The 23734-nt window shown below is 41.4% G+C and overlaps 1 protein-coding gene across 3 annotated transcripts in view; it reads right to left on the bottom strand.

The window, feature by feature from the left end:
- Window positions 1–362: 362 nt before the first annotated feature.
- The window catches only part of NCOA7 (nuclear receptor coactivator 7), a 141101-nt gene continuing 117729 nt past the window's right edge, over window positions 363–23734 (bottom strand). For 2 of the 3 annotated variants that reach the window (XM_067010702.1, XM_059083949.2), the window contains exons 11-16: window positions 16757–16904; window positions 9362–9487; window positions 7903–8055; window positions 3406–3501; window positions 2890–2963; window positions 368–2508 (exon numbers count right to left, since the gene is read on the bottom strand). In XM_067010702.1, the coding sequence (XP_066866803.1) occupies window positions 2373–2508; window positions 2890–2963; window positions 3406–3501; window positions 7903–8055; window positions 9362–9487; window positions 16757–16904 (733 nt within the window). In that variant the 3' untranslated portion in view covers window positions 368–2372. Of the gene's footprint in view, window positions 2509–2889; window positions 2964–3405; window positions 3502–7902; window positions 8056–9361; window positions 9488–10760; window positions 10898–16756; window positions 16905–23734 lie in introns of those variants that run through there. The other variant, XM_059083951.2, reaches the window with a different exon arrangement.

The following is a 23734-nucleotide window of genomic DNA, read 5'->3' as shown; positions in this document are numbered from 1 at the left end:
ACAGGATGTCAAAGAAAATCAGAGGGTAAGGTAAGGTGTCTCTCATGGAAGTTAGGAAGTAGGTCAAGAGAGAGATGTTAAAAAGAAAGTCACTATTCAAAGAACGGCTAGGATTAAGAACAGAGAAACTGCTAGACAGAGCCAAGAGTTTTCTCTAGTAACTGTAACAGGAGCAGTTTTCATGAACTGATGAAACAATAGGAGAGTGGCTACAGGGAACAAAGGGAATTTCCAAGGCAGCAATAAAAACATGAGCACTGGACCTTATTTTTTTAGTCTTGGATATTTCATCATCCTCTCATGCAAGTAAAAGCTCTAGCATGCAATAAATACTTGTTGAATGAATCCTCAGGAAAGAAAGTCACACTGAATGCATAAGTTCCTTTATTGAAAATATTGGGTTAGCACTGCATTACATATATTCAGTATCCATAAATGAAGGGCCACACATTTCTGCTTGGACAATACTGTTTTAAATAGAGAACACAGCATCTGGATATGCTCTCACAAGTATAATATCATGGACTAAACTAGGTAGGAGTGAACTATATGCAAAATGACCATTTCGTTAATAGCATATGGTTGCAAATGGCATAAATGGTAAACGTGATCATCGTGAGACATTCCTGGTATCTCATACCAACACATAATTTAACAAGCAGATTAAGGTTAAACTTCCAGTAAGTTGTTAATCAAGAGTTCTCAATAGGAGAACTTGGGTGAGAGTACACCCAGGCTATAGACTTAAGATTTTATAGCGTTCATTTAAACTTGCATGGAATGTGGGTGGAGTAAAATAACTGTTGATCTGACAGGAGGCCACTTGGCAATTTGTTTGTTCTCTTTTATAAATAGTCTAAAATAAGAGAATAAGCTAAAGGAAATATTCTGCCAGCTTAAGGCCAACATTCTAAGAACTGTTTACTTCTTTAAAATGCAGGTATATAAACACTACTTTTTATTAATTTTTCCTTCAAAGATCACTGGGTATGTAACTTACGACAGACCACTTTCTCAGCTTTGGCTATTTGACATTTTTTTCCATTAGCAGTCTTTGGCTTTCATAAAATTCTGACAGTCAATAATATTTGTTAAAATTTTAACAAGTCTTTATTATTAACTTTAATAAAAGAGTGTTTTATGATGTGAAAGTGAGTTGATATTAAAAAACAAGTTTTTACTTTTTATTTCAATTTTGGTATGAATGCATTTCTTTGCATTGATTTTTCTCAAATAAAAGAGTCTAGAAATCAAGACAATTGGGATAATTTGACATTTTTTTCTTTTGATATAAAATATACAGAAATTAAAACAGTCTCATTTCAAACAGAGGCCTGTTCATTAATGCAAAAACTTGGGGAAATTATGCAAAAAAATCCAATAAAAATACAATTTTTGTTATTAACACGTGATTTTATAAGAAGCAAAACATTTTCTTTTCAAAAGCAGGGTTTGTCCTAAATCTAGGATCACAAAGATACACATTTCTATAAATATCAACTTATGACTGAGAGAAATAGCTTATTCTTCTTTACACAATTATGTTCAGAGTAAATAACTAAAAATGTACCTTTTTAACGACTAAATGGAAAGCTGGCCTACAGCAGTCAAATCAATAAACATTGGTACTGAGTTTTTAAAAATTCAGAATTATGTGTGTATATATATGTGTGTATACATATATATATTTGGACATTAAGCAGCACATACATATACATATCACCCTAAACAATCAGGGCAAAATAAATTTAATATAAAACTATATAAATCAAATGGGTTTGTTGCCACAACATAGCACAAAATGTATACATTTCTTTATTTCAAGATTTGACACATTAAAAGAAAAAACTGGCAACACATTTCAGACAATATACTAGAAATAATAAATAAAAGTTTTAGAAAATCATATATTCCCTTTAAGTGCTGTGCACTTTGAATTTTTCTAAATGAGACTAAACTTTTCCATGGCAAACAACAGTATGCTGTACATTTTGGTAATGAAAATTATATAGATAAATATACAAGGAATGTATATATTTCCACAGTATTTTCTTTTTCACAGTTAACAAAAATAAAAATTGCATTCGACTCACATCTATAAATATTCTGATTCCTCACTGTATGGATTTGAAGGAAGTCAGAGTATAAAGTCTTTCAACAATCTGGACTTCAGATTTCTTTCTTCATCGTCTGCCTTCCACATGTACCTTTCAGAATCTCTCTGCAATGTGATCACACGCTGAGATGAAGGCAGAAAGAAAGCACTATGATGGGATGAGGCAGTCTGGGCTGGGGCTTGGTCTTCCAGCCAGCTTTAGCAGGGCTGATTGAACCCAGTCTTTTTAATGTTGTATTTTAAGGCAGTCTGAATTTCACTCGAATGTCCATACCTCGAGATCTTGAACTATGAAGTCTTCCTTTTTGGAAAGAATATCATTGTTAAAAGTGCTGCAGGAGTTGCTTCGTCCATGGTATAAATCAGCATCTAGCCATAAACCAAATCGTCCCCTGAAAAGGTTAATAAAACAAAATGGTGAACACATCTCAATTTTTTGTGCACACTTTCTGTCCTCCCTTGCCCCAACTTCCTTCTTTTATGCTGTAGACAGACAAAACCCTAAACTGCTTGTAAAACAAAAGGTACATTTCCTTTATTTCATTTAAATGACCCATCTTTCCTAAAAGACGGGTGGCAGTAGTCCCTCATTTAGACACATAAATAAGTCATTTTATCTTCAATTCTTAGTGTCATGTGTTAGATCACACTGTCCTAAATAATCGAAGCACATGGACTAGCTAAAATCACCTGACACCAAAGTTTCAGTTACCTGGGTCAAAACAGACTCACTCAGGTCAGGTGGTAATTAATAACAACAACGAAAACCTTACCCTCCACCACCAAGTTCCAAAGAACTTATGTCTCCATTGATAAAGTACGAGTTTTCTCCACTCCACTTAAAGACCTTAGGACAGAAACACAAGACAGAGAACAGACATTTCAATCTGGAGAATTTGCAAAGAGGGAGTATCAGCATAGTACCTGTGTGTGTGCATGGGCACTACCTATTGGCTGAGGAAGCTCCTGACGGCCAGACCTCTCCCACACCAGGATTAGATCTCCAAAGGGGTTATGAGGTAGGAAAGACCTCTCAGACACATGTTGGCTCTGACTTGCAACCCCTCCCAGATCTTAGACTATGCAAAAGAGCAGTTCCCAAGGCCTGGGGAAGGAATCTAAGCAGTTTCTGTGCTGCAGTCATGAAGTGCTGGCCAGGCTAGAGTGAGGCCAGATGAGGTTACGGGATGGGACAGCTGCTGCTCCAACCACAGCCCCCCACCTCCAACCCCACCGACCCTCCTGACACTGTGACACCAGGAAGTTGGGTATTTCTTTCATCTAGGTACCTTGAAGTTAGGGCTAAACGTGTAGAGAAAAGTTTCTCCTGTGCCGTAATAGTGATCACTGAACTTGAAAGGATGAGTTGCGTATGCTCCAAAAATCTGTCAAAAGAAAACAGAAACCTTATCTACTTTCAACCATAAACCTCCCCAAAAAAAGACTTTCTGAAATATTTTAGCACAATCCTATTCTGAGATCTCATTATATCTCTTTCAGCAAAGATCATTACTAAATCAGAGTTCCTAAATAAAAAAGACCACCATCAAACAAATAAAATGTCCCCAGTTCTCATTAGAACCCAAGTGGCTTAGAGAACTTATCTGTCAAAGGACAACAATTGCTCCAGTTTTAAAAGACTTCCAGAGTCCACTATAGAGACAGATTTCTTTTAGTGAATACAGAGGACATACTGGAAACATTAAATAACAAGATGCATCTTGCACACAGAAATGAGTGGTTGAGAGAATGAAGGCATATCTCTGATGTGTTTTGTAAGTAAAATTGTGGCCAGAGATTTCCCTGGAGAAAATAAATTTTTCTCTCCTTTGATTCGTAAAAATGAGTTTTCAACATACTTATTAAAACTTCATCCTTAACATGACTGATCCAATATATCTCAGTTCAAAATGGCTTTTAAGAAAAAAGTAACAATTCCATAATACTATGGGATTTAAAGGTGGTTTAGATGCATCTGAATCAATGATTTTTCTATTATCTCTTATTGGGGTTGGAAGTAGTCGTCTTTTCAGAACATGCATGTCCACTGCTTCAGCTTCCTATCCTCTGCTCAGATCCTGACCAGTGTGTGCAGGAGTGAGGACTGACAAGAATATATATTCTGGAAATGTCCCTAGGTGATTCTGATATATCTTCTCCAAATCCCACTTGAGAAACAATGCTTTTTTTAAAAATATTTATTTATTTGGTTGTGCCGGGTCTTAGTTGTGGCACACGGGCTCCTTAGTTGCAGCTCACTGGCTCCTTAGTTTTGGCATGCAAACTCTTAGTTGCAGCATGCATGTGGGATTTAGTTCCCTGACCAGGGATCGAACCCGGGCCCCTGGCATTGGGAGCGTGGAGTCTTAACCACTGCGCCATCAGGGAAGTCCCAAGAAACAATGCTTTAAATGGAGTCTACCTGAAAAATGTCTTATAAGTTTTCAAACTAATTTAAATTGGATTACCATCATCATGGAATCTCTTCTTTACCAAGTACACTCAGTTCCTAGCTCCTTGAAATACTAAAAATTAGGTAGAGTAGAAGTCTAGAAATTCTTTCTAACCCATGTTCTTCATACCAAAACCTGTCCCTAGAGCTGTTAAGAACAAGGCAAAAACAGTAACAAATTTTCTTAGCCATCATGGAAATCTGTTTAAGCACTGGAGATATGATGATACTAAGAAATTATTGTTAATTTTTTAGGTATATAGCATTATGGTTATGTAGGAAAACGTCCATTTTATTTTTTTCTATTAATTAACTTAGGAAGAAATTGAAGAATAATGGTATTGTTGGGTCTATACCATCGACAATTTTAACATGTTTGACAGTAACAGAACAAAGGAATCCAGGGGAATGAATGAAGATAGCCCAAAGTGGTAAAAGGAAGGTTAATATGACAAAACGTATAAATGTATAATTGCTCTCCTTTCTTCTCTCAGCTTTCTTAGTAGATAAAAATTATACAAACAACTATGTTAACAATTTATTGTTGAGTTTGTAATATATATCAACGTAATATAACAAAATTACCACAAAAAGTGGAAAGATGTAATAGAGCAATATAGGAGTAACATTTCTATAGCTCACTGGAATTAAGTTAATATAGATTGGACTCTATTACCTGATGATTGTTCTATTATTTTCCACAATACTTTGTGGTATAAATTACTCCACGGTCTCATTCAATTAAATTTGGGCCCCTTTGCAGGGGTAGTTTCTGTGGCCAGTCTATGAAGTTTATCCTGACTCCAGGAAGGCTCTCCTTAGCTGTCTCTTTCCCCGGTTATCTCTGGTAAACTAGATGGTCTACAGCTTAGTTTGCTGCCTTCATGGAACGACCAGCCTCCTCTTAGTTGTTTACCACCAACATTTCCATTGTTCTCTAGAGTGTCCCTTGGCTTGACCTTCCCCATGTTCTTCTAAATAATGTCAGTTCCTTTGCGGAGAGCTTCTGAGCTATGTTTTATGGGCCGCCTCTTCCCCTGGAGCTGGGGGCTGGACAGTGGCCTGCTTTTCTCAAAGGTACCATCCTGTTTTATGAGCAGGGTGCCGGGCAGGGGCAGTAGCCACTGGTCTTGGCTCCGCTCACCTGACACGGAACTTCTGCCCTATGTGCTGGAGCAAGGGTAGTAGAGACCCCTGTATTCTCGGCCTGCCATGCAGAAGGTAGAGCAACTGTCCTCTGAGAAGGGGCTGGTCAGAGGAAGAGAGCCCTGAAATTTAGCCTCTGAAACAGAGATCTTGGGTAGGGGATAAGATGTGCTGGGGACCTGCCCCTAAAGGAGGCATAGCATAGTCTTTGCCTGGGAGCTGGCGGCTGAGGGATCCTCATCTTGTCCACATGTGCCCAGAAGGAAGCTTCTGTCTGAACTGGTTGGGGGAAGGAGCAGGCTGTGCCTTCAAATGCCACAGAATCTCACTATTATTACTGGGCTTCATTAGATTTTCTTAAATAAATGGTTCTTCACTTGCTGTATGCCCTTAGGGCAATTTCCAGAGACTTTAAGTGATTGTTGTTTTTATAATTCCCACCAGTAATGGTTGTTTCACTGGGGATTGATTCTGTAGAACTCCTCATGCCTGCCATTCTGCATGTGTAATGCTTTTATATTAGAATTTTATATAATTCATTTCCAGATAAATTTACAGGTGTTGTTCTATCATGTTCCCAAACACAGCAAGCCGCATCCTTGCCTTGGGGGTAGATGGGGGTGGGGAAAGCACAGTTAGTGTCCAGGTGCCTTCAAATAACACAGATGCCTCCAGGGCACCAGATCCAGTAAGATTATACCTCTAGACAAACAGTGTAATCTTCAGGTACAGGCAGGCCTCCTTTACATATCTGCTGATAGGAAGCTGAGTAATACTGTGCATCATCAAAACCTGCTCTGTGAGGCCAACACATTCCCCAACAAGTTATCTTTTGGTAAGTTAACAGAACTAATCTATACTTATGGTGCAGGTACGTGTGTGTGGGGGGGGGGTGGGGGTGGGGGGGGGTCTAAAACCGTCTAGCCCTATCTCATCTAAAAAGTAGCACCTAACTTTGCAAACATTTCACTAAATCCCTAAGTAATTCCATTTTAAACCTTTGTTTTAAAATAAAATAAAACCTTTGTTTTATTATTTAAATTTTTAACTTGACTCTCCCTACTATTCAGCTTGGACTATGATTAAATAAAGTGTTCTCAAGCAGTAAATAACAGTAGTAACAATGATAATAACTAAACTATCCCTCACAACTCTTAATCTACTTACTGGAAAGATCACAGTTGAGAAGGACAGTGCCTTTAGTACCCCCTTCTCTCTGCTAATTTTTCCCAAGACAGATTATGACAGCAAAAATCTATTTCCCCTAAAATAACGCCAATTATATGGCTTCTCAGCAAGCTCCCCAATGCTTGATAGTGCCCCACATCTAACAGACACTCACTATACATTTTCTGAATGGATGAATAAATAAATGGTTGTCAAAGTAAACCCTGCTTCCAAACGCCAGGAAGAGAAAATAATGACACCTACATCTTAAAAGTGTAAAGAAATTTCTTCTGCTATAATACAGACCAAGTTGAAATGAATAAAGAGCAGACTTGAAAGATGCTTTCCTTTTGTGAAGCAGAAGTCTGCCTGGATGGTACATGAAAGAAACCTGGACAGATGGGAGTAATATCTAGATTTCACCAGTGCCTCCAAGACCGACAGCAACATGGGTGAAAGTGCACTAAGCAATGGTCCAGAGCATTTTCTCCTGTTTCATAACAACTGGGCCCTTCAGGTACAACATACCATGGCCTTAACTGGCTCTCCATCTCAGCAACTATGCAGGCAAGGTTGGCGGGCACTACACTTCAGCTACCTGGAAGAAGTGCTGGTATGGCACTGGAATTTTTTTCTGCAACTGTCTCCAAATCTAGACTTGACTTTTCTTCCAGCTTCTCCAGTTTTAGGTTACAGAATATCATTATAGCTTCCTACTCCATGATGAGTACAGGAAAAAAATTCCTTAGAATGTGACTGTATTTGGAGAGACGCTCCATTTTCTTTTTTAGAGATGCATTCTGAAGTATGTAGAGGTGAAATGACATGATAATTGGGATTTACTTCAAAATACTCCAGGGAAGAAAAGCCAACAAAGGGAAGGATGAAGTGTATGTGGCAAAGTCCTACTAACTGTAGAATCTGAGTGATGAGAGGTCATTGTATTAGTCTCTCTACTGTTGTGTAGGTTTGAAAAGCTTCATTTAAAAACATGTTCCTCTATAAGAGGAACAAGCCTCACCTGATTATCCATATCTTTGATGACCAGTAGGACAGGACTGTCTAGTGATGCTGACTTCCGGTAGAGAGTTTTCAAGCTGGTCCCATGCTCTAATGTGCTGTATACGAGTCTCCATGGATACCCCTGTACCCTTGCTGGAAGGCGTCGGGCCAGCTGTGAATCCAAAGATGAAGATGTAAATACACAGTTTGCTTACAAATCACTCATGAACTTGTAGCACAAAACAGATGCCTGTGGCTCAAACTCGATAATTACACTACTTCCATATTGCTCCCCTATACTCTAGCAATTATTTGCCACTATAAACCAAGAAGGGAAAATCATCCCTTGGCAAGGATGCTCGCCAGAGCATGCATTCCCTCTCAGGGGTGATCCTGAAGGGTCACTATGCTACTATATATTTGAAGATACAGCACCTAGCTTGATAAAGAGGTATGAGTTAGACACGTGCTCTCTTGTTTACACTTCAACCTGACCTTCACCAAGCAGTTCATGTTTCTCGAATTGTTCTTTCTAAACCTTCAAAGGCTCAGAGCTGCTACTGACAGCTGTAAATTCCCACCAAAGTGAGAACAAGAAGAAACGGGTGTTTTATGCTAGTAATCAGATGTAGTCTGTCCTCATTACACTTGTATCTTTCACTTACATTAATATTTAACTTAAATTTGGCTGCCATAAATATCAATAATGCATCTCTCTTCAAAAATACACACAAAGGAGGCTATATAAAATGTTGAAGTCCTCAAGAATGCTTGACATAGTTCTAGAATCAGCATGAACTCCATCCCTGTAACTGCTTGGTCAAGTCGCTTAGCTTTCCTGGGCCTTCACAGATGGCATTTGTAAATTGAGGGACTTGAACTTGATGATTCTTTAAGGTCTCTGAAATTCAGGTTTCTAAGCTGACTGATGGGGGAAGTACCAAGAGGTCCCTTACTAAAGTTCAAATACAAGCACATACTATTTCATAAAAACTCAAGTAAGAGGTGTTCAGAAAACAGAAAGTAAACAAAAAAAATGTACAGGAAAAGGAAAATTACTCCTAGTGGTAGGTGGTTTTCATAAAGCAAGTAAAGTGTACTTGCTATATGACTTTTACTGAGCTCAATAAATTGAAACCATCGGAACTCTGCGATAATCATTAGGATAAATTTGGATCCTTTTAAAATACATTAGGACTATAGTAGGACACTTGAAAAATTGTTTTGAAGACAAGAAATGGCTTTTTGTTCAGGTTTGGGGAACGGAGGTAGGTGTCTGGCCAAGTCCTCGCACGCCCCAGAAGGTGGCAGGGATGCTGCCTTTCAGAAGCAGAGAAGGGCCCTGGTTAGGCTGCTGGTGTTCTTCCATTAAAACTCGGCTCATGCTTCACCCCAAGTGAGAAGAGCAAATGTCAGGGGTGGGAAATGTGTTCTAAGGTTTGGAAGACACCCATCCTAAGTCCCCAGGAAGAACCCACCTGCTCGATGTGCATGTTCTCCAGAAGCGCACTCCGGGGCTGCAGGATCGGCAGGGCTGCTTCATCCTCATCTTCATAGTAGCTACATGTGCTCTTCCTGCGTTTTGCCTCCTCAACGGTGATGATCTGAAATGGAGAAGACAAATAAACCAAGAAAAATGATATTTTTGCTTTTCCTTCACCTGCTATAAAGGACCTCAGGTACACAATTGCCTGTAACAGGTAGGGTTTTAGCAGCAGGACATAAGTTGAGCCAGCACTTTGGGGGAAATGGCTGATCACAGTGTCAATTTCAGAGCAAATGGAGAATTTAACACAGTACAGCTATAGCACTTAATATGTACAAATTAAAGTCACAAGTTTTCCAGTTCTACTATTGTTCAGTCATCAAGTAAGAATTATGTGTAACTCCAGCAGCGACTTATACCCTTGAAATGCCCTAAATTATTCTCCATTAGCCTGCATCTAAATTTGAATTGTTAAGGGACTCACAGATATCATACTATGAGCAAGTCTTCTATAAATAGGGAAATTGGGAAGATAAGGATAGTCCTTTAATCAAGAATCCTAATGTTTTCTCTCAAGGCTGTTCATAGCAACCAACCCTGACAGAAATAGCAAATGATAACATCTAAGGAAAGCAACAATACAAAGAGACACGAAGCTTTAGTCTAAATTACAATTAGGTATGATTCTTTATGGAGAGTTGAGAAACCATCAAAATAATCTTTCCTTCAGAGCTGAGAACAGAAACATGATGTTGTACACAACATTTAGTATTTCATCATAAATACACTTATATAAACTACCAGGTTAAAAATCTGTTTTCTTTTGCCTCTCCAAAAGTCTGGATACATCACTAAATTATTTTGAAATTGAAGGATACAGACAGAAGGTAACTAATTCACCAAAATTCCTGAGTACAAATGTTAATGACTTTTGCATCATAGAGAAAAAACATTTACATTACATTTAGTGAAGGTTGTCAGACAATGACTACTTAGTTTCCAAAATGCTATCATCTGAGCCGGATTTACAGGTAAGGAAATTAGCCCTTAAATTTTACCATCTTCTCAAGGGGCATTTACTTAAAGAAAACACTGTTGAAGAATCACAGATCCAGCATTTTAAATGTATTAAATAAAGCACATATTTTGGGGGAACTCTACATTTAACACAGGTACAAAGTGGGGCTGTGGAATGAAGACATCAGTGTGGCGTTTTGACTCCAAAGGGAAAGGGCAAACCACACCATCTCTCTCTCCAAAGCGAATAAAATACCTGCTCTGGCTGAAACATCAGCACGATCCTTTCTAATTAGAAAGCATTTCAAAGCATCTGAACCGCAGAGCTTGACGGATTCACAGGCACATGATTAGCCCTCAGGACTCCAACATACCTTCACAAAAGGCTCTTGGTCCGGTCTGGCACAATAGAAAATCTGAATGTCCAGGGGCAATCTTCTCATCGTGAAGTAGTGGGAACTGCCTGCTTGCTCTCTAAAGAGGTGCAGGTTTTTTCTCTTATCTGCCTCACACCACTATTACTTACAGCCACACTGAGCTACAACTGTTTATGCAGTATCTAGTTTCCTGCATGATTGAGTTTCTGTTTCCCTTAGGAGAGAGCTCAATTCTTCTACAGGAACACACCCAAATTAGGATTTAGAGCAAACACACACTTCCTGTTAGGCACAGCTGTGAGGCTGTAAAAAGGCACTTTCACCTTTGAAACGGTGGTTTCCTAACAGCACAACAGAACCTCATTGTTGTGTACTTTTCTTCCCAATTGTCCTCCAGCAGGCTGAGCTAGCTTTCCCAGCCCTGCCTTTTCAGATTTTTTTTTTTTCTGCATCCTAAAGCGAAACCTTCATTTTAAAAGTTTATGTGTGTTTCCTGACATCAGTTTGAATCTCAAAGGAAAGATGAAAAGGAGCCTTTACCAGAGGTAGGTTCACTACGCTTAGAACGATGGCGTTTCACTTCAATACCGTCATGTTTGTTAGGTATGAGAAACTGCAAAGAACTGAAAGAACATCCGGTTTATATGAGGCTGAGAAAAATGTTAGTTTAGATTCAGTTTTTCTAAAGAGCTGGCAAAGTAATATTTACCTTTTAACCTTTCAAAATATTAATCTTAATGACTAATAAGCATGATGAGTTGTCCTCTACTGCCCAGATCAGATATATCAGCGGGTTGGAAATAAATGTAGATTACCATTGGATCAATTTTCAGGGATCTTTCTGTGAGTTTTCCAGATCGAAAATGGCCTCTTGGTCTCCAGTACCCCTGCGAGATCGGGTGCCACTACATAGCTCATCCCGGGGGTCGGTTCCAATGAGGCTCTGGGAGATAATTGGTGACTAGTCTCAGGTCAGACAGAACTTATTCTCAATGCAAGAGCCTGGACACAATCTAGGGCAGAATCACTTGGATTTTGTGCCAGTGAGACAGCATTCTTTTCAGGGCCTGACACTTCATGACAGCTAACATTTACTGAGTGCTTTCTATATGATGGCAAGTGCCAGGTGCTTTGCCAGGCATGTGGTACAAACAATTCCAATATATCATTTATCAGCTTTTCAAATTAGCAAAAGTTTTAAGAAAGGGATAATAGAAATAGTACTTTCTGTTGCCAGAAGCACAATGAAAAGAAGGGTATTCCTCACATTTCTGGAAAACTGTCATTATATAAAAGATTAGGAGCCTTAAAAAAAATCAATACCCTTATACTAAGTAATATCACTTCCAGGAAATTAGGGGAATAGTCAGAGTTACAAATCATCTCATCCTTGTGAAAAACTTGAACCAACACGATTCCTAAAAGTGGGGAATTGTTAAATAAATTCTGATTGAGGTTTAAAATATTATGTAACCATTAAAATGAGGTTTCAAAATATTTACTATGATACAATTCTCACAAGATGTCAGGTGAGAAAAGCCAGATACCAAACTATACATAGAACATTATCCCATTTTGCAAAAATACTCTCCCCATCCTTACTGCCTAGAAAACACCCTAAAATAGAAAAAAATGTACAAAAGTGATGTGTGGTTAGATATTATTTTCTAAATGTTCTGCATTGTGCTTTTCTGTAGTTTCCAAATTTCCTATAATAAAAGCAGGTGTTACTTTTATAAAATTAGGAAGTAAAGTTTATTTATTTATTTATTTATTTATTTTTTTTATTTTTTTTGCGGTACGCGGGCCTCTCACTGTTGTGTGGCTCACGGACCCAGCCACTCCAGGGCATGTGGGATCTTCCCGGACAGGGGCACGAACCCGCGTCCCCTGCATCGGCAGGCGGACTCTCAACCACTGCGCCACCAGGGAAGCCCGTAAAGTTTATTTAAAGAGCCTGGGTATGGAGGATGGACTAGTGGTTGGGTTGACTGGAGGTGCCCTAGAGTTTAAGTGGGGGGTGCAGACAGCCGACTAGGGCAGTGGTCCCCACCCTATGTAAGATCAGAATCAACAAATTCTAACTAGAGATGATTGACTACATATGATGATGAAAAAGAAGAATCTGGGTTGATACCTAGGCTTCTAGCTTGGGGCACCACTAATTAAGATGGGAATACATGAGAAGAAGCAAGTTTTGGGGAAAGATGAAGAGACATTTTGGACAGACACCTGTCAGGGGAGTGAACGTTCCTCTTCCCCACCCACAGAGGAAAAGCAATACTATCACAGTGGCCTGGCCTTAAGGTAATGCTAGTAAGCAGAATTTGCTCCTGCATGGGAGGGAGCTTGGACAGCATTCTTCTCCTCATCGTACTTTTGGACTTTTTCTTCCATGTGGCAAGAAATAGGGATAACAGTCCAGTCACGTCTCTCTCCAGTTATCTTTTCTTTCCATGTCCCAAGTGTTAACAAGTACACTAGGAGCTTGCAACAAGCCAACCCATTTCTTCCTCCTTCTCCATCCCTTCTTTTCTTCCTCTTCCACTACAGGTCTAGAGACACCTTCTAAAGGGATTTGCCCTCTCATTCTCCTCAGTGGCTCACTCAAGCCCACTCTACTCTAGATCTGGAAGCAGACCTTTCTCTCTCTGCACGCCCCTTTAGCTCCTTTTCCTCTGGTGCTGGTAGGTGTGGCCTCTTCTCCCACAGGAGTTGTCAAGAGCTGAGATTCAAGGTTGGGATTAGTGGAAAGATGCAGAATAGGCCTACAAGAGGGCTGCTTCAGTTCAAGATATTCAGGCCTAGTCGGGAAAGGATTAAATCCCCAGTGAAATTTAAACCTTCTCTCTGGCCCTCCATATTGGGCAAGAGACCATAGCCTCACTAAGAAAATACACATTTCCTAGCTATGCTTCCTCTGTGCGCATATCTCATGGGGGTGGGGGCCTCTTGGGCACAGATGGTTAGGTGAGGACGGGAATTGATATTCTTTGACGCCTTGGCCAGAATGCCAGTGTCACACCATCTCTGCCTCGTGGAGACCCAGTCATGCCTGTGGCGCGTCTGTGTGCTCTAGAACAGCAGCCTGGAAGAAAGGTGTGTGGAGGAGACAGAGGTGGGAGTCAGCAGCAGAAACCTCGAAAGCCAATGAGCTCGTCCAAGGAAGATGTTAATAGACGAGAAGAAAAGAGAGCCAAGGATAAACTTGTCCCATGAGACAGGGACAAGCAAAGTATACTCAGAAAGACTGGCCAGAGACAGAAAAAAACAGAGTTGATACGAAGAGCCAAGGCAGGGAGAGCCTAATAGGCTTAAATACTTTAATCAATGATTTCAAACAAGAAGCTTATGAACTGTGGGAAGACAAACATGCAAACAAAGTGCTGAGCGATACACTACAGAGCTATGAGCAGTGCGCCGTGGAAGGACAGGACGAGTAACTCTGGCTGAAAGCATCGCAGAAGTGACAAATGAGCTGGACCTTGAAGGATGACAGGAGTCTGACATGGAAAGCTGTGTGTGTGCATGTACATATTCGGCCTGGGAGGGAGTGAATGAGAAAGGGATGGGTGAGGGCAAACACACATATGAAAGGACCTGGCATTCCAGAAGGAGTTAGACCCAAGGGGCAGGCCTCATCACCCTTAATCATCCCAGTCTGACAGAGTTCCAGCCTTGGAAGATCTGACTGCCCACCTGATGAATCTAAACCCAGACTGAGAGTATTGCTGGAGAAACCCCCCCCCCCACTACAGCCTGGTGCCAGACCCCACCAGGGCTTTCAATACCAGACAGCCATCCTACTGCAGTTCGTCAGTTGGCATTTTCCCTAGTCTCTATAGCTGCTACTTCAGACCTTCTCCATATTCCTCTAAGTCTAACCTCCTTCACTTCTAGGAGATGCTCCCTCCTTCTGCCGCAAAGAAATAATCAAATGAGCAATGCCACAATTTACCACCACTGAGTCTACGTTCTATAGGCACACATCCTATTCTTTTCTGCTGCCCGACCACCTAAGACCTATTCTATCCCTACCCCCACATTCCTGGCCAATTCTCGGGGATCCAGACCCCCGCTTATTCCCTCTCCTATTCCCTTATCTTCTGTACCTTCTGTTCCACCGTTCTCGCTGACCTCATCCAAAAGGTTACAGTCTCTCTCACGATAGAGAAAACCTCCCCACCCTCACCTCTTCTTCCAGCCTTCCATCTCATTTTTATTCTCCAAAACCAAATTCGAGTTGTTTGCCCACCTTTACTAGCTCCACTTACCCCCAATTCATTCACTGAACATTGGTAGCTACATTTTGAAGCTACCACTTTAATGAAACTGCTTTTTGTCAAAGTCACCAACTATTACCTCCTTGGTTTTAAATCCAAGACATAGCTTAGTTCTTACCTTTTGACTCCTCCGCAGCATTGGACACTTTTGACCACTACTCCCCTCTTGAAACATTCTCTTCCCTTGGCTTCTAAGACATGACTTTTCTTGTTTTCCATGCCCTCCCCTGGCTGTTCCTTCTCAGTCACCTTTGTGGGCTCGACTATCTTTGGCCCCTTAGTGCCGGCATCTTGAAGGGTTCTGTTCTGAGCCCTGCTCCCTTGCCAATGGACACACTCTCCTAGGCTGACCTCACCTACACTCACAACTTCAACTCTGCTAATCACTTCCGAAAGTATATCTTCAGATCTTTTCCCTAAGTTTTATTCTCAGTTGTCTCTTGGACATTCCACAGACACGTCACATTTAGATTAAAACCAGAACACAGAGCACTTTCTGCTCAATCTAATCCTCTTGCTATGCTCCTTACCGCAGTGAAGGGCAGGCGCCTCGATCCCTCCAGTTCCCATTCTAAAAACCAAGAGATCAATCTTGACATCTTCCTTCCTTTCCACATGTAAGTAATTACTCACAAAACCGTGTTTTCCTCCTCCTAACTATCTTTCAAAAGCACTCAATTTCCTCTATCTGCACTGCCTGCCACACTTTCAGCAACCGTTCTCTCTCAACATTGATTACTGCAAGAGACTCCTAATGGGTCTTCAAGCCTCAGGCGTTGTCCAACTCCATGAACATCTGCCAGCAAGAGCAAGCTCTCCAAAATGCGTATCTGTGTTTATTTCTCCAGGCTCCCAACAGCTCCTACTGGTTGAAGCTGTTTGAAGACAGCTCGAACTGCTGCCTTCCTACTGCCCTTAGGAAAACAGCCAAACCAAACCTATGACAAACAGTTCATAGGTCCTTTGTGATCTGCCATTTCATTATCTCCAGCTTCGTTTCTTGCCAATCCCTCAGCTTTGAACTCTTTGATCCAGCTACACCGAACTCTTATTAGTTCATCAATTGTGCCACACTCTCTGTTTCTCCCCTGGGTCATTCCTCTACACAGACTTTTCTCTCTGGCCAGAACATGTTCCGTGTTCCACGTCCCACTTTCACCGCAACTGCCTGTCTTCCCACTTCTGATCTCAGCTCGGATCACTCCTTCTGGGTCGCTTTCCCTGATCCCCTAGCTCCATTCAGGTGCCTGGGTACATGCTCCCATAGCACGTGGCACTTCACCTACAGTGGTAATGATCTCACTAGGTTGTAATGATTTATCTACACTCCTTGATGCTACATTCTACTTATCTCAGCCACCGTGCCCCTAACGTGAGAAGGGCGTGTGTGGTAAGTGCTCAAAAAAATTATGAACCGTTTTTTAGGCCAAATTGAGAAGCTTGACTTTCATCCTGTACGTAATGGGGACCCTGCAGCAGTTTCAAAAAAGAGAAGTGAAATTACTGGGATGGGGGGGTGGAGATGAGGTCTTTCTGACACACATAACTAGCTTCAAACAGAGGAATAAGGTTTTTTCCCCCATGTGATTTCAAAGAGGCACAGGACATCTGACTTCTTGCCAGCCAAGAAGTTATTGGAATTTGGACACAAGAACAGTTTGTTTGTGGACTGGACTTTAAGGGACAGTCTAGCCCTCTCTTGAGTCTCACCTCCCAGCTCTTGGTGGTCGGCTCACTGAAGAAGTTGTCAATCATATTCAGTTCTTCTTTTTCCACCACCACAAAGCCTTGCTCTTTGGCATCCTTCCCATAGACATCAGGAGACCACTGAACAAAGAACGTGTACAAGTGATCCACCCTGAAAAACATGTTCATCACAGGGGTTAACACCAAATCTACTTTCCTGGCAGGCACCAGTAGGTACTTGGGCATGTACAGCTATCTTTTTCCTGCTTGGCAAATCCACTTTGCTAATTAGGAAATCTCCCATGTTGAAGATAATCTCTGCTAATGCATTCCAAACTTCAAAAATAAGTCAATAAATGGAAGCTAAAGTCCACAGACACTGAAAAAATGTCTTCCAATCTGAGGGAAAGATCAAGAAATGGGACATAAACATAAAAAACACAATGAAATATTTACACCAAATGTTTTTTCCTCATTGGGTCTTCATTTATTGGACACCTGTATTCATGGGAAAAAAATTAATCTGAAGCTTTAGACGGGAACAAAGATAAGCAATATTCCAATGGGTCTTATGTAGATTGAAGCATTATTATATCATAATTTTAATAAAATATCTTTAATAACTAGAAAATATCAGGGATAGTATTAGCTGTTATTCTAACATTAGAAAGAGACAATTTTATTGATATTGGAATGTAGTTTGCTGCCAATATCTCTGTTCTCTCATACATATTTAACATCTGAAGCATCTCTCCAGACTTAATCAATAGAGAGGTGGCTAGTTCCTGAGCAGAGGGTGGGGCTTTTGGTCCCAGCACCTACAATATCCCCCCACCCCCCGCCCACGTAGAACAGTCAAAAGCTCTCTGACCTTAGATTCTACACCTGCAACCATCACAGTGGGGGAGTGGAAGACAGATAGGATCAAATGATTCTTAAAGTCTTTTCTAATTACAAACTGGTAACTTCAATTTGAGGCTACTGTTTGGGACAATGCTAACTTATTGCTAAGTTTTTAAAAGTTATAATTGTAAAACTATTATAACACAATTGCTATGGATTGAATGGTCGTGTGCCCCTAAAAGTTGCATGTTGAAATCGAATCCTCAGTGTGATGGTATTTGGATGTAGGACCTTTCAGAGGTGCTTAGGTTATGAGGCATGATTGGGATTAAGAGAGACCCCACCGAGCTGGCTAGCCCCCTGTGCCATGTGAGAACACGGTGAAAAGACAGCCGTCTATGAACCACAGTGAGCCCTCACAAGCCACCGAATCTGCCAGCACCTTGATCCTGGACTTCCCAGCCTCTAGAACCCTCAAAAATAAACCTCTTCTTTATAAGCCACCCAGTCTATGGTATTCTGTTATAGCAACCTGAACAAACTAAGACACATATTAATTAAAACAAAAAAGAAATGTCACTATAATTCTAATATTCCCATCGGTCAAACTGTCTGTAGGTTTCTCTAGTCCTATCTGTTCTTGAGCACATGTACACAGTTTTCTTTGCATCGTTATCAGGGCTAAGACATAATTGTTTGTTATATGTAACATAAAATAATGCATATTGGCCATGTTGCTAGTCCTTGTACTGACTTTTAAAAATACTTATTTATTTATTTATGGCTGAGTTGGGTCTTCGTTGCTGCGTGGAGGCTTCCTCTAGTTGAGGCAAGCATGGGCTACTCTTCGCTGTGGTGCGCGGGCATCTCACTGCAGTGGCTTTTGTTGAGGAGCATGGGCTCCAGGAGTACGGGCTTCAGTAGTTGTGGCTCGCGGGCTCTAGAGCGCAGGCTCCGTAGTTGTGGCGCACAAGCTTAGTTGCTCCACGGCATGTGGGATCTTCCCGGACCAGAGCTCAAACCCCTGTCCCCTGCATTGGCAGGCGGATTCTTAACCACTGTGCCACCAGGGAAGCCCCTTGTACTGACTTTTAATGCCTACATGTCATGAAAGTAACCAAATTCCTATTATGCCTTTGGGATATTTAGGTTTTTTCCATTTCTTTGATTATACAAACAACATTACAATGAACATCCTCATGATCTGTGTCTTTTGCCACCTTCTGAATGATTTCCTCAAGATTAGTTCCCAGAAAAGGGATTGTTAGGCCAAAAGGCATGATTTTATAGCTTGTCATTCATCCTGCCAAACTGCTCTTGAAAGGCTGACTAGTTTACTCTGACACAAGCATTGCAGTTTGCATCTAAGTCTCATAACAATCCTGCTTATCCTTCTTTTTCTAAATGAATTTAATATATATTTTAAGTTTTACCCAACTCACTTTGCATTTCTTTGAGTGCTAGTGGGTTGAACATTTTTTAAATGTTTTCTTCCTGGCTGCTTTCATGAATTGGCTCCTTGTGATTGTGGAGTCAATGTTTTTCTTTTCAGTATGTGGGAGCCTTTATATAATGTAACATTAACCACTATCAAATGTATTTCTAAGCTGTTTTTTCCTTTTTCTATTAATTATGCCTTTTCTTCCATAATATAGAATTACCAGTTTTCATATATTTTATACACACATACACACACACACACACACACACACACACACACATCCTCTCGGTTCCGTTTCCCTTGAGATCCTTGACTAATACAATGGACTACTATGAAAAGCTATGGGGCTTCCCTGGTGGCGCAGTGGTTGAGAATCCGCCTGCCGATGCAGGGGACACGGGTTCGTGCCCCGGTCTGGGAAGATCCCACATGCCGCGGAGCGGCTGGGCCTGTGAGCCATGGCCGCTGAGCCTGCTTCCGGAGCCTGTGCTTCGCAACAGGAGAGGCCACAACAGTGAGAGGCCCGCGTACTACAGAAAAAAAAAAAAAAAAAAAAAAAGAAAAGCTATGTAAGAAACTGACCAAAATGGTTATCTCTGGGGAATGGAATGAGGTAGAAGAAAGACATATTACATTTTATTTATATATATATATATTTACATAAATTAAATTTTTGGACTAGGTAGTACATTTTATAATTTGAGAATTAAAATTATATTTCAAAAGGCAACTAATGAGACGTTTCCATCTCACTCATATCCCTGTCCATCACATTCTGGGTCCACCTTTTTCCCCTATAGTTGACCACTTTATTATTCCCTTGTGTGTTCTTGTAGTGTTATTTTTGTAGATAGAAATAAATATGGATTCTCTTTGTCTTTCATTTCTACAAAAGACAGTACTATCGTCTATCTAGCTTTTTTAACTAAATAATATAGCCTGGATATCCTTCCACAACAGTATAGAGATGGCTTCCTCATTCTTTCTTTTATAGCTACACAGTACTTTACTGTGTGGATTTATCAGAGTTTATGTAACCATCCTCTCCAGCTGGACACGTGGGTTGTTTCCAAGACTGTGCTTTTATAAACAATGCTATTATAAGTAACTTGGTATGTCATTTTCGCACATGTACAGGTAGAGCTGTAGGACATTATTCTCAGAAGTGGGACTGTGTTATCAAAGGAGCAATTCACTTATGCTTTTTATATATAATACCATGTTGGCCTTTTTAGGGACGGAATCATTTTTTGCCCTCCTACCAGCAATATGTATACTCTTTTGAATCTCTGAACTATTATTAACATGTAGTATGACATTTCCTATTAAAAGTTAACTTAGGGCTTCCCTGGTCGCGCAGTGGTTGCGAGTCCGCCTGCCGATGCAGGGGACACGGGTTCGTGCCCCGGTCCAGGAGGATCCCACATGCCGCAGAGCGGCTGGGCCCGTGGGCCATGGCCGCTGGGCCTGTGCGTCCGGAGCCTGTGCTCCGCAATGGGAGAGGCCACAGCAGTGAGGGGCCCGCGTACCACACACACACACACACACACACACAAATGGTAACTTAGAAAAAATCATGACTCCAGAAAGGTTTGATAAATATATAATTCTAGTGCTTCCCTGGTGGCACAGTGGTTAAGAATCCGCCTGCCAATGCAGAGGACATAGGTTCGAGCCCTGGTCCAGGAAGATCCCACGTGCTGCGGAGCAACTAAGCCCACGCGCCTAGAGCCCATGCTCTGCAACAAGAGAATCCACTGCAATGAGAAGCACACACACCTCAACGAAGAGTAGCCCCCCTTCCCCGCAACTAGAGAAAGCCCATGTGCAGCAACGAAGACCCAACACAGCCAAAAATAAATAAATAAATACATTAAAAAAAAATATATATATATATATATATAATTCTAACTCTTTTAGTTTTCTAACACCTAAAATTTAGTCCATCTTAACTGTATTTTAGAAAAAAGTTGAGAACCAAATATGCTTCACTCTAACTTTTGGAAAAGGACACATTTATTACATGCTTATCCACATCAAATAAAATGGCTTCCAAATATTTGTTGGCTAGCTTATTCGTGAGAAAGAGGAAAGCAGTCCCTGATACGTGGGAGCTAGCCTGCTCCTATCGGCCAGGCCCCAGTGTTGGGAGAAACTGGCCTGGCACTCACAGCTAGGCCCTGGTATTGTTAATGTTGAACATTAACAACTTCACAAAACATCAACATCCGGCAAAGCCACTCTATCACCATGATGAATCATGACAGAAACGAGACCACTGAGGTCTGATATCTAAACACAAACACTGTCCAGACCAAACATCTCTAATTGGCTAATATAAATCACTGTGCTTCTTTACCAATGATGGCACTAGCCTCTCTAGTTTTTCCTCCTTCTACATAGGATTTATAATATACTCAATCACAGAATGACCTTTGCTTCCTGACAGCTTCCAAACTAGAGCCAAGTCCCACTTCTTTAAGTTATACCTCAAATCACCTAACATAAACCTGCATCCTGCGACCCCTCTCAAGCACCCTTTTACTGAGATGGCCCACGATCCCATGCAGTGCATTCTCCCTCGTTGCAACAAGTCAACCCAACACGTTCAATGTCAGGTGTGTTCCTGGTTGTCCCTGGCTGCAGCTCACAGCTTCCTTCAATAATACTCCCTATGGGGGCTTCCCTGGTGGCGCAGTGGTTGAGAATCCGCCTGCCGATGCAGGGGACACGGGTTCGTGCCCCGGTCTGGGAAGATCCCACATGCCGCGGAGCGGCTGGGCCTGTGAGCCATAGCCGCTGAGGCTGTGCATCTGGAGCCTGTGCTCCACAACGGGGGAGAGGCCACAACAGTGAGGCCCGCATACCACAAAAAAAAAAAAAAAAAAAAAAAAACTGCCTATGTACCCACTATGTACCAGTGACCCTGACCTTGAGGAACTACCTTCTGGAATATTAGGGTTGGTGGAGATATAGGATATCATTTAATCCAACTAACTCTCCTTAGATGGAAGAGAATGGGGGCTCTGAAGTCCGCTATCAGAATCACAGCCAGGACTAATCTCCCGAGGTGGCAATCAGTGTTCTTTGAACCACACTACAAAGTCCTCCCCTTATCCCACATCGATTTCTCAATTGTTTCCCACTTAACTTCCTGGTTATGACACAAGACACATTTTTATCACATCACTTTTTGAACCTACTTTCCATGAAGCACTCACTGCTCGTTTATCCTCTAACATTTTACTCTCAAAGGAGAAGTCATTGTACGAGCATAAACACTGAAAAAGCATCCCAAGAAATGCTGAAAGCTTATGCTGACATACACCCCTGTGTAAGACTGCAAGGGAATGAGGGATGAGGCACAGATTTGAAGTTAAGGTTTCATTTCTTCTTAGATATTATAAGAAAGCATGAATTGTGAAAACTGCAGGTCAATAAAGATTTTAAGGTGAGATCCAATCTTAGCAATTGTCAGTCACTTCCCTTTTTGGTGACAAAGACATTAAGTTGCTTGGGGAAACCATTTGAGCAATCCGTTTTATTATGTAGATGCAAGGTGAGTAGGACTTATTATTCTGGAGGAAGTTATAATTGAACATTCCCTGCTTGAGGAAGACAACTCGTTCCTCCAACCCACTGGGCGGGTGGACGGGATGGAAGGTGGGTGAGAGGGAAGATCTGTATGAGAAGGAGGAATTGTGTGCCTAATAGCTCTCTTTCAAAGTTCAAGATTATCAGAGCATCTCTGATGAATTAAGGTGGTCCTAATAGAAGTAAGACCTTAGGAAAGGATAATACCCCTTCTTCCACCCCATCCTTCTTGATGAGAAACTATTCAAGGGGGTGGGGGGAATGGCCTGGTCTAGACTCATGACCTGGGATCCACATGAGTGCCATGGTTATCTTAGGAGCGGCTGAATGTGGGCATGGTGTGCCGCTGGGAGAACAGTGGGCATACTATGGAAGGAGACAGCTACGTATGTGTGAGTGCCCAGGAGCCGTAACAAGCGAGGGCCTGGGGGAAGGTGAGTTTGGGCACAAAGTGTTCTTGCCTGCCCTGTGCCTTTCTCTCTAGAGGAAATATGTCAACCCGGGGCAAGAATCTGGGATGACCAAGTAAGAGAGGTTTATTCCAAATCTCTTCTCCTGGGACTGCTGGACTTCCAGTGAGTGGTGAATCAAGCCTCTGGGATCGTCTGTTGCCAGAGCGAGTGGCCTATTTTGCAGCAAGGTCAAGAGCAGCCGGGGCCAGCACTGGGCTTGTTGAACTTACCACAAAAGGAAAGATCTAGAAAGGAGGGAAAAAGGCATTCTCAAAATACCACAGGAAAGAGGGTCCAAGTCATAACAATTTTCATGTTAAACGGAGAAGCAACCTTCTGTTTTGAGCAATGCTGATGAAGTACGTCAGCTACCTGAAAAGAAAAGACGTGATTCCCTGCCTTGAGGACCTCACACTGCACAACAGCTCTAAGAGGCAAGTGTTACTATGCCCAGTTTAAAGATAAGGAAGCTGAGGCTCAGAAGATTAATGTGCCCAAACACCCCATCTCTGGAAATGTTCCAGCCAGTCTAAGCTGACTGCCTCTTCTTTTGTGAATGCTGAATCCTAAGGGGGATGGTACATTTTTGTACCTGTCCCCACAGACAGAGGTCTCATACTATAGGTCAACTACTTCCTTGGCTTTGGCTTTTATTAACGAAGCTTAAGTAAG

Source organism: Kogia breviceps, chromosome 13 (assembly GCF_026419965.1).
Source record: "Kogia breviceps isolate mKogBre1 chromosome 13, mKogBre1 haplotype 1, whole genome shotgun sequence".
Taxonomy (NCBI): Eukaryota; Metazoa; Chordata; class Mammalia; order Artiodactyla; family Physeteridae; genus Kogia; species Kogia breviceps.
The sequence above is the reverse complement of the archived record's forward strand: the minus strand, read 5'-3'. Positions and strand labels throughout refer to the sequence as shown.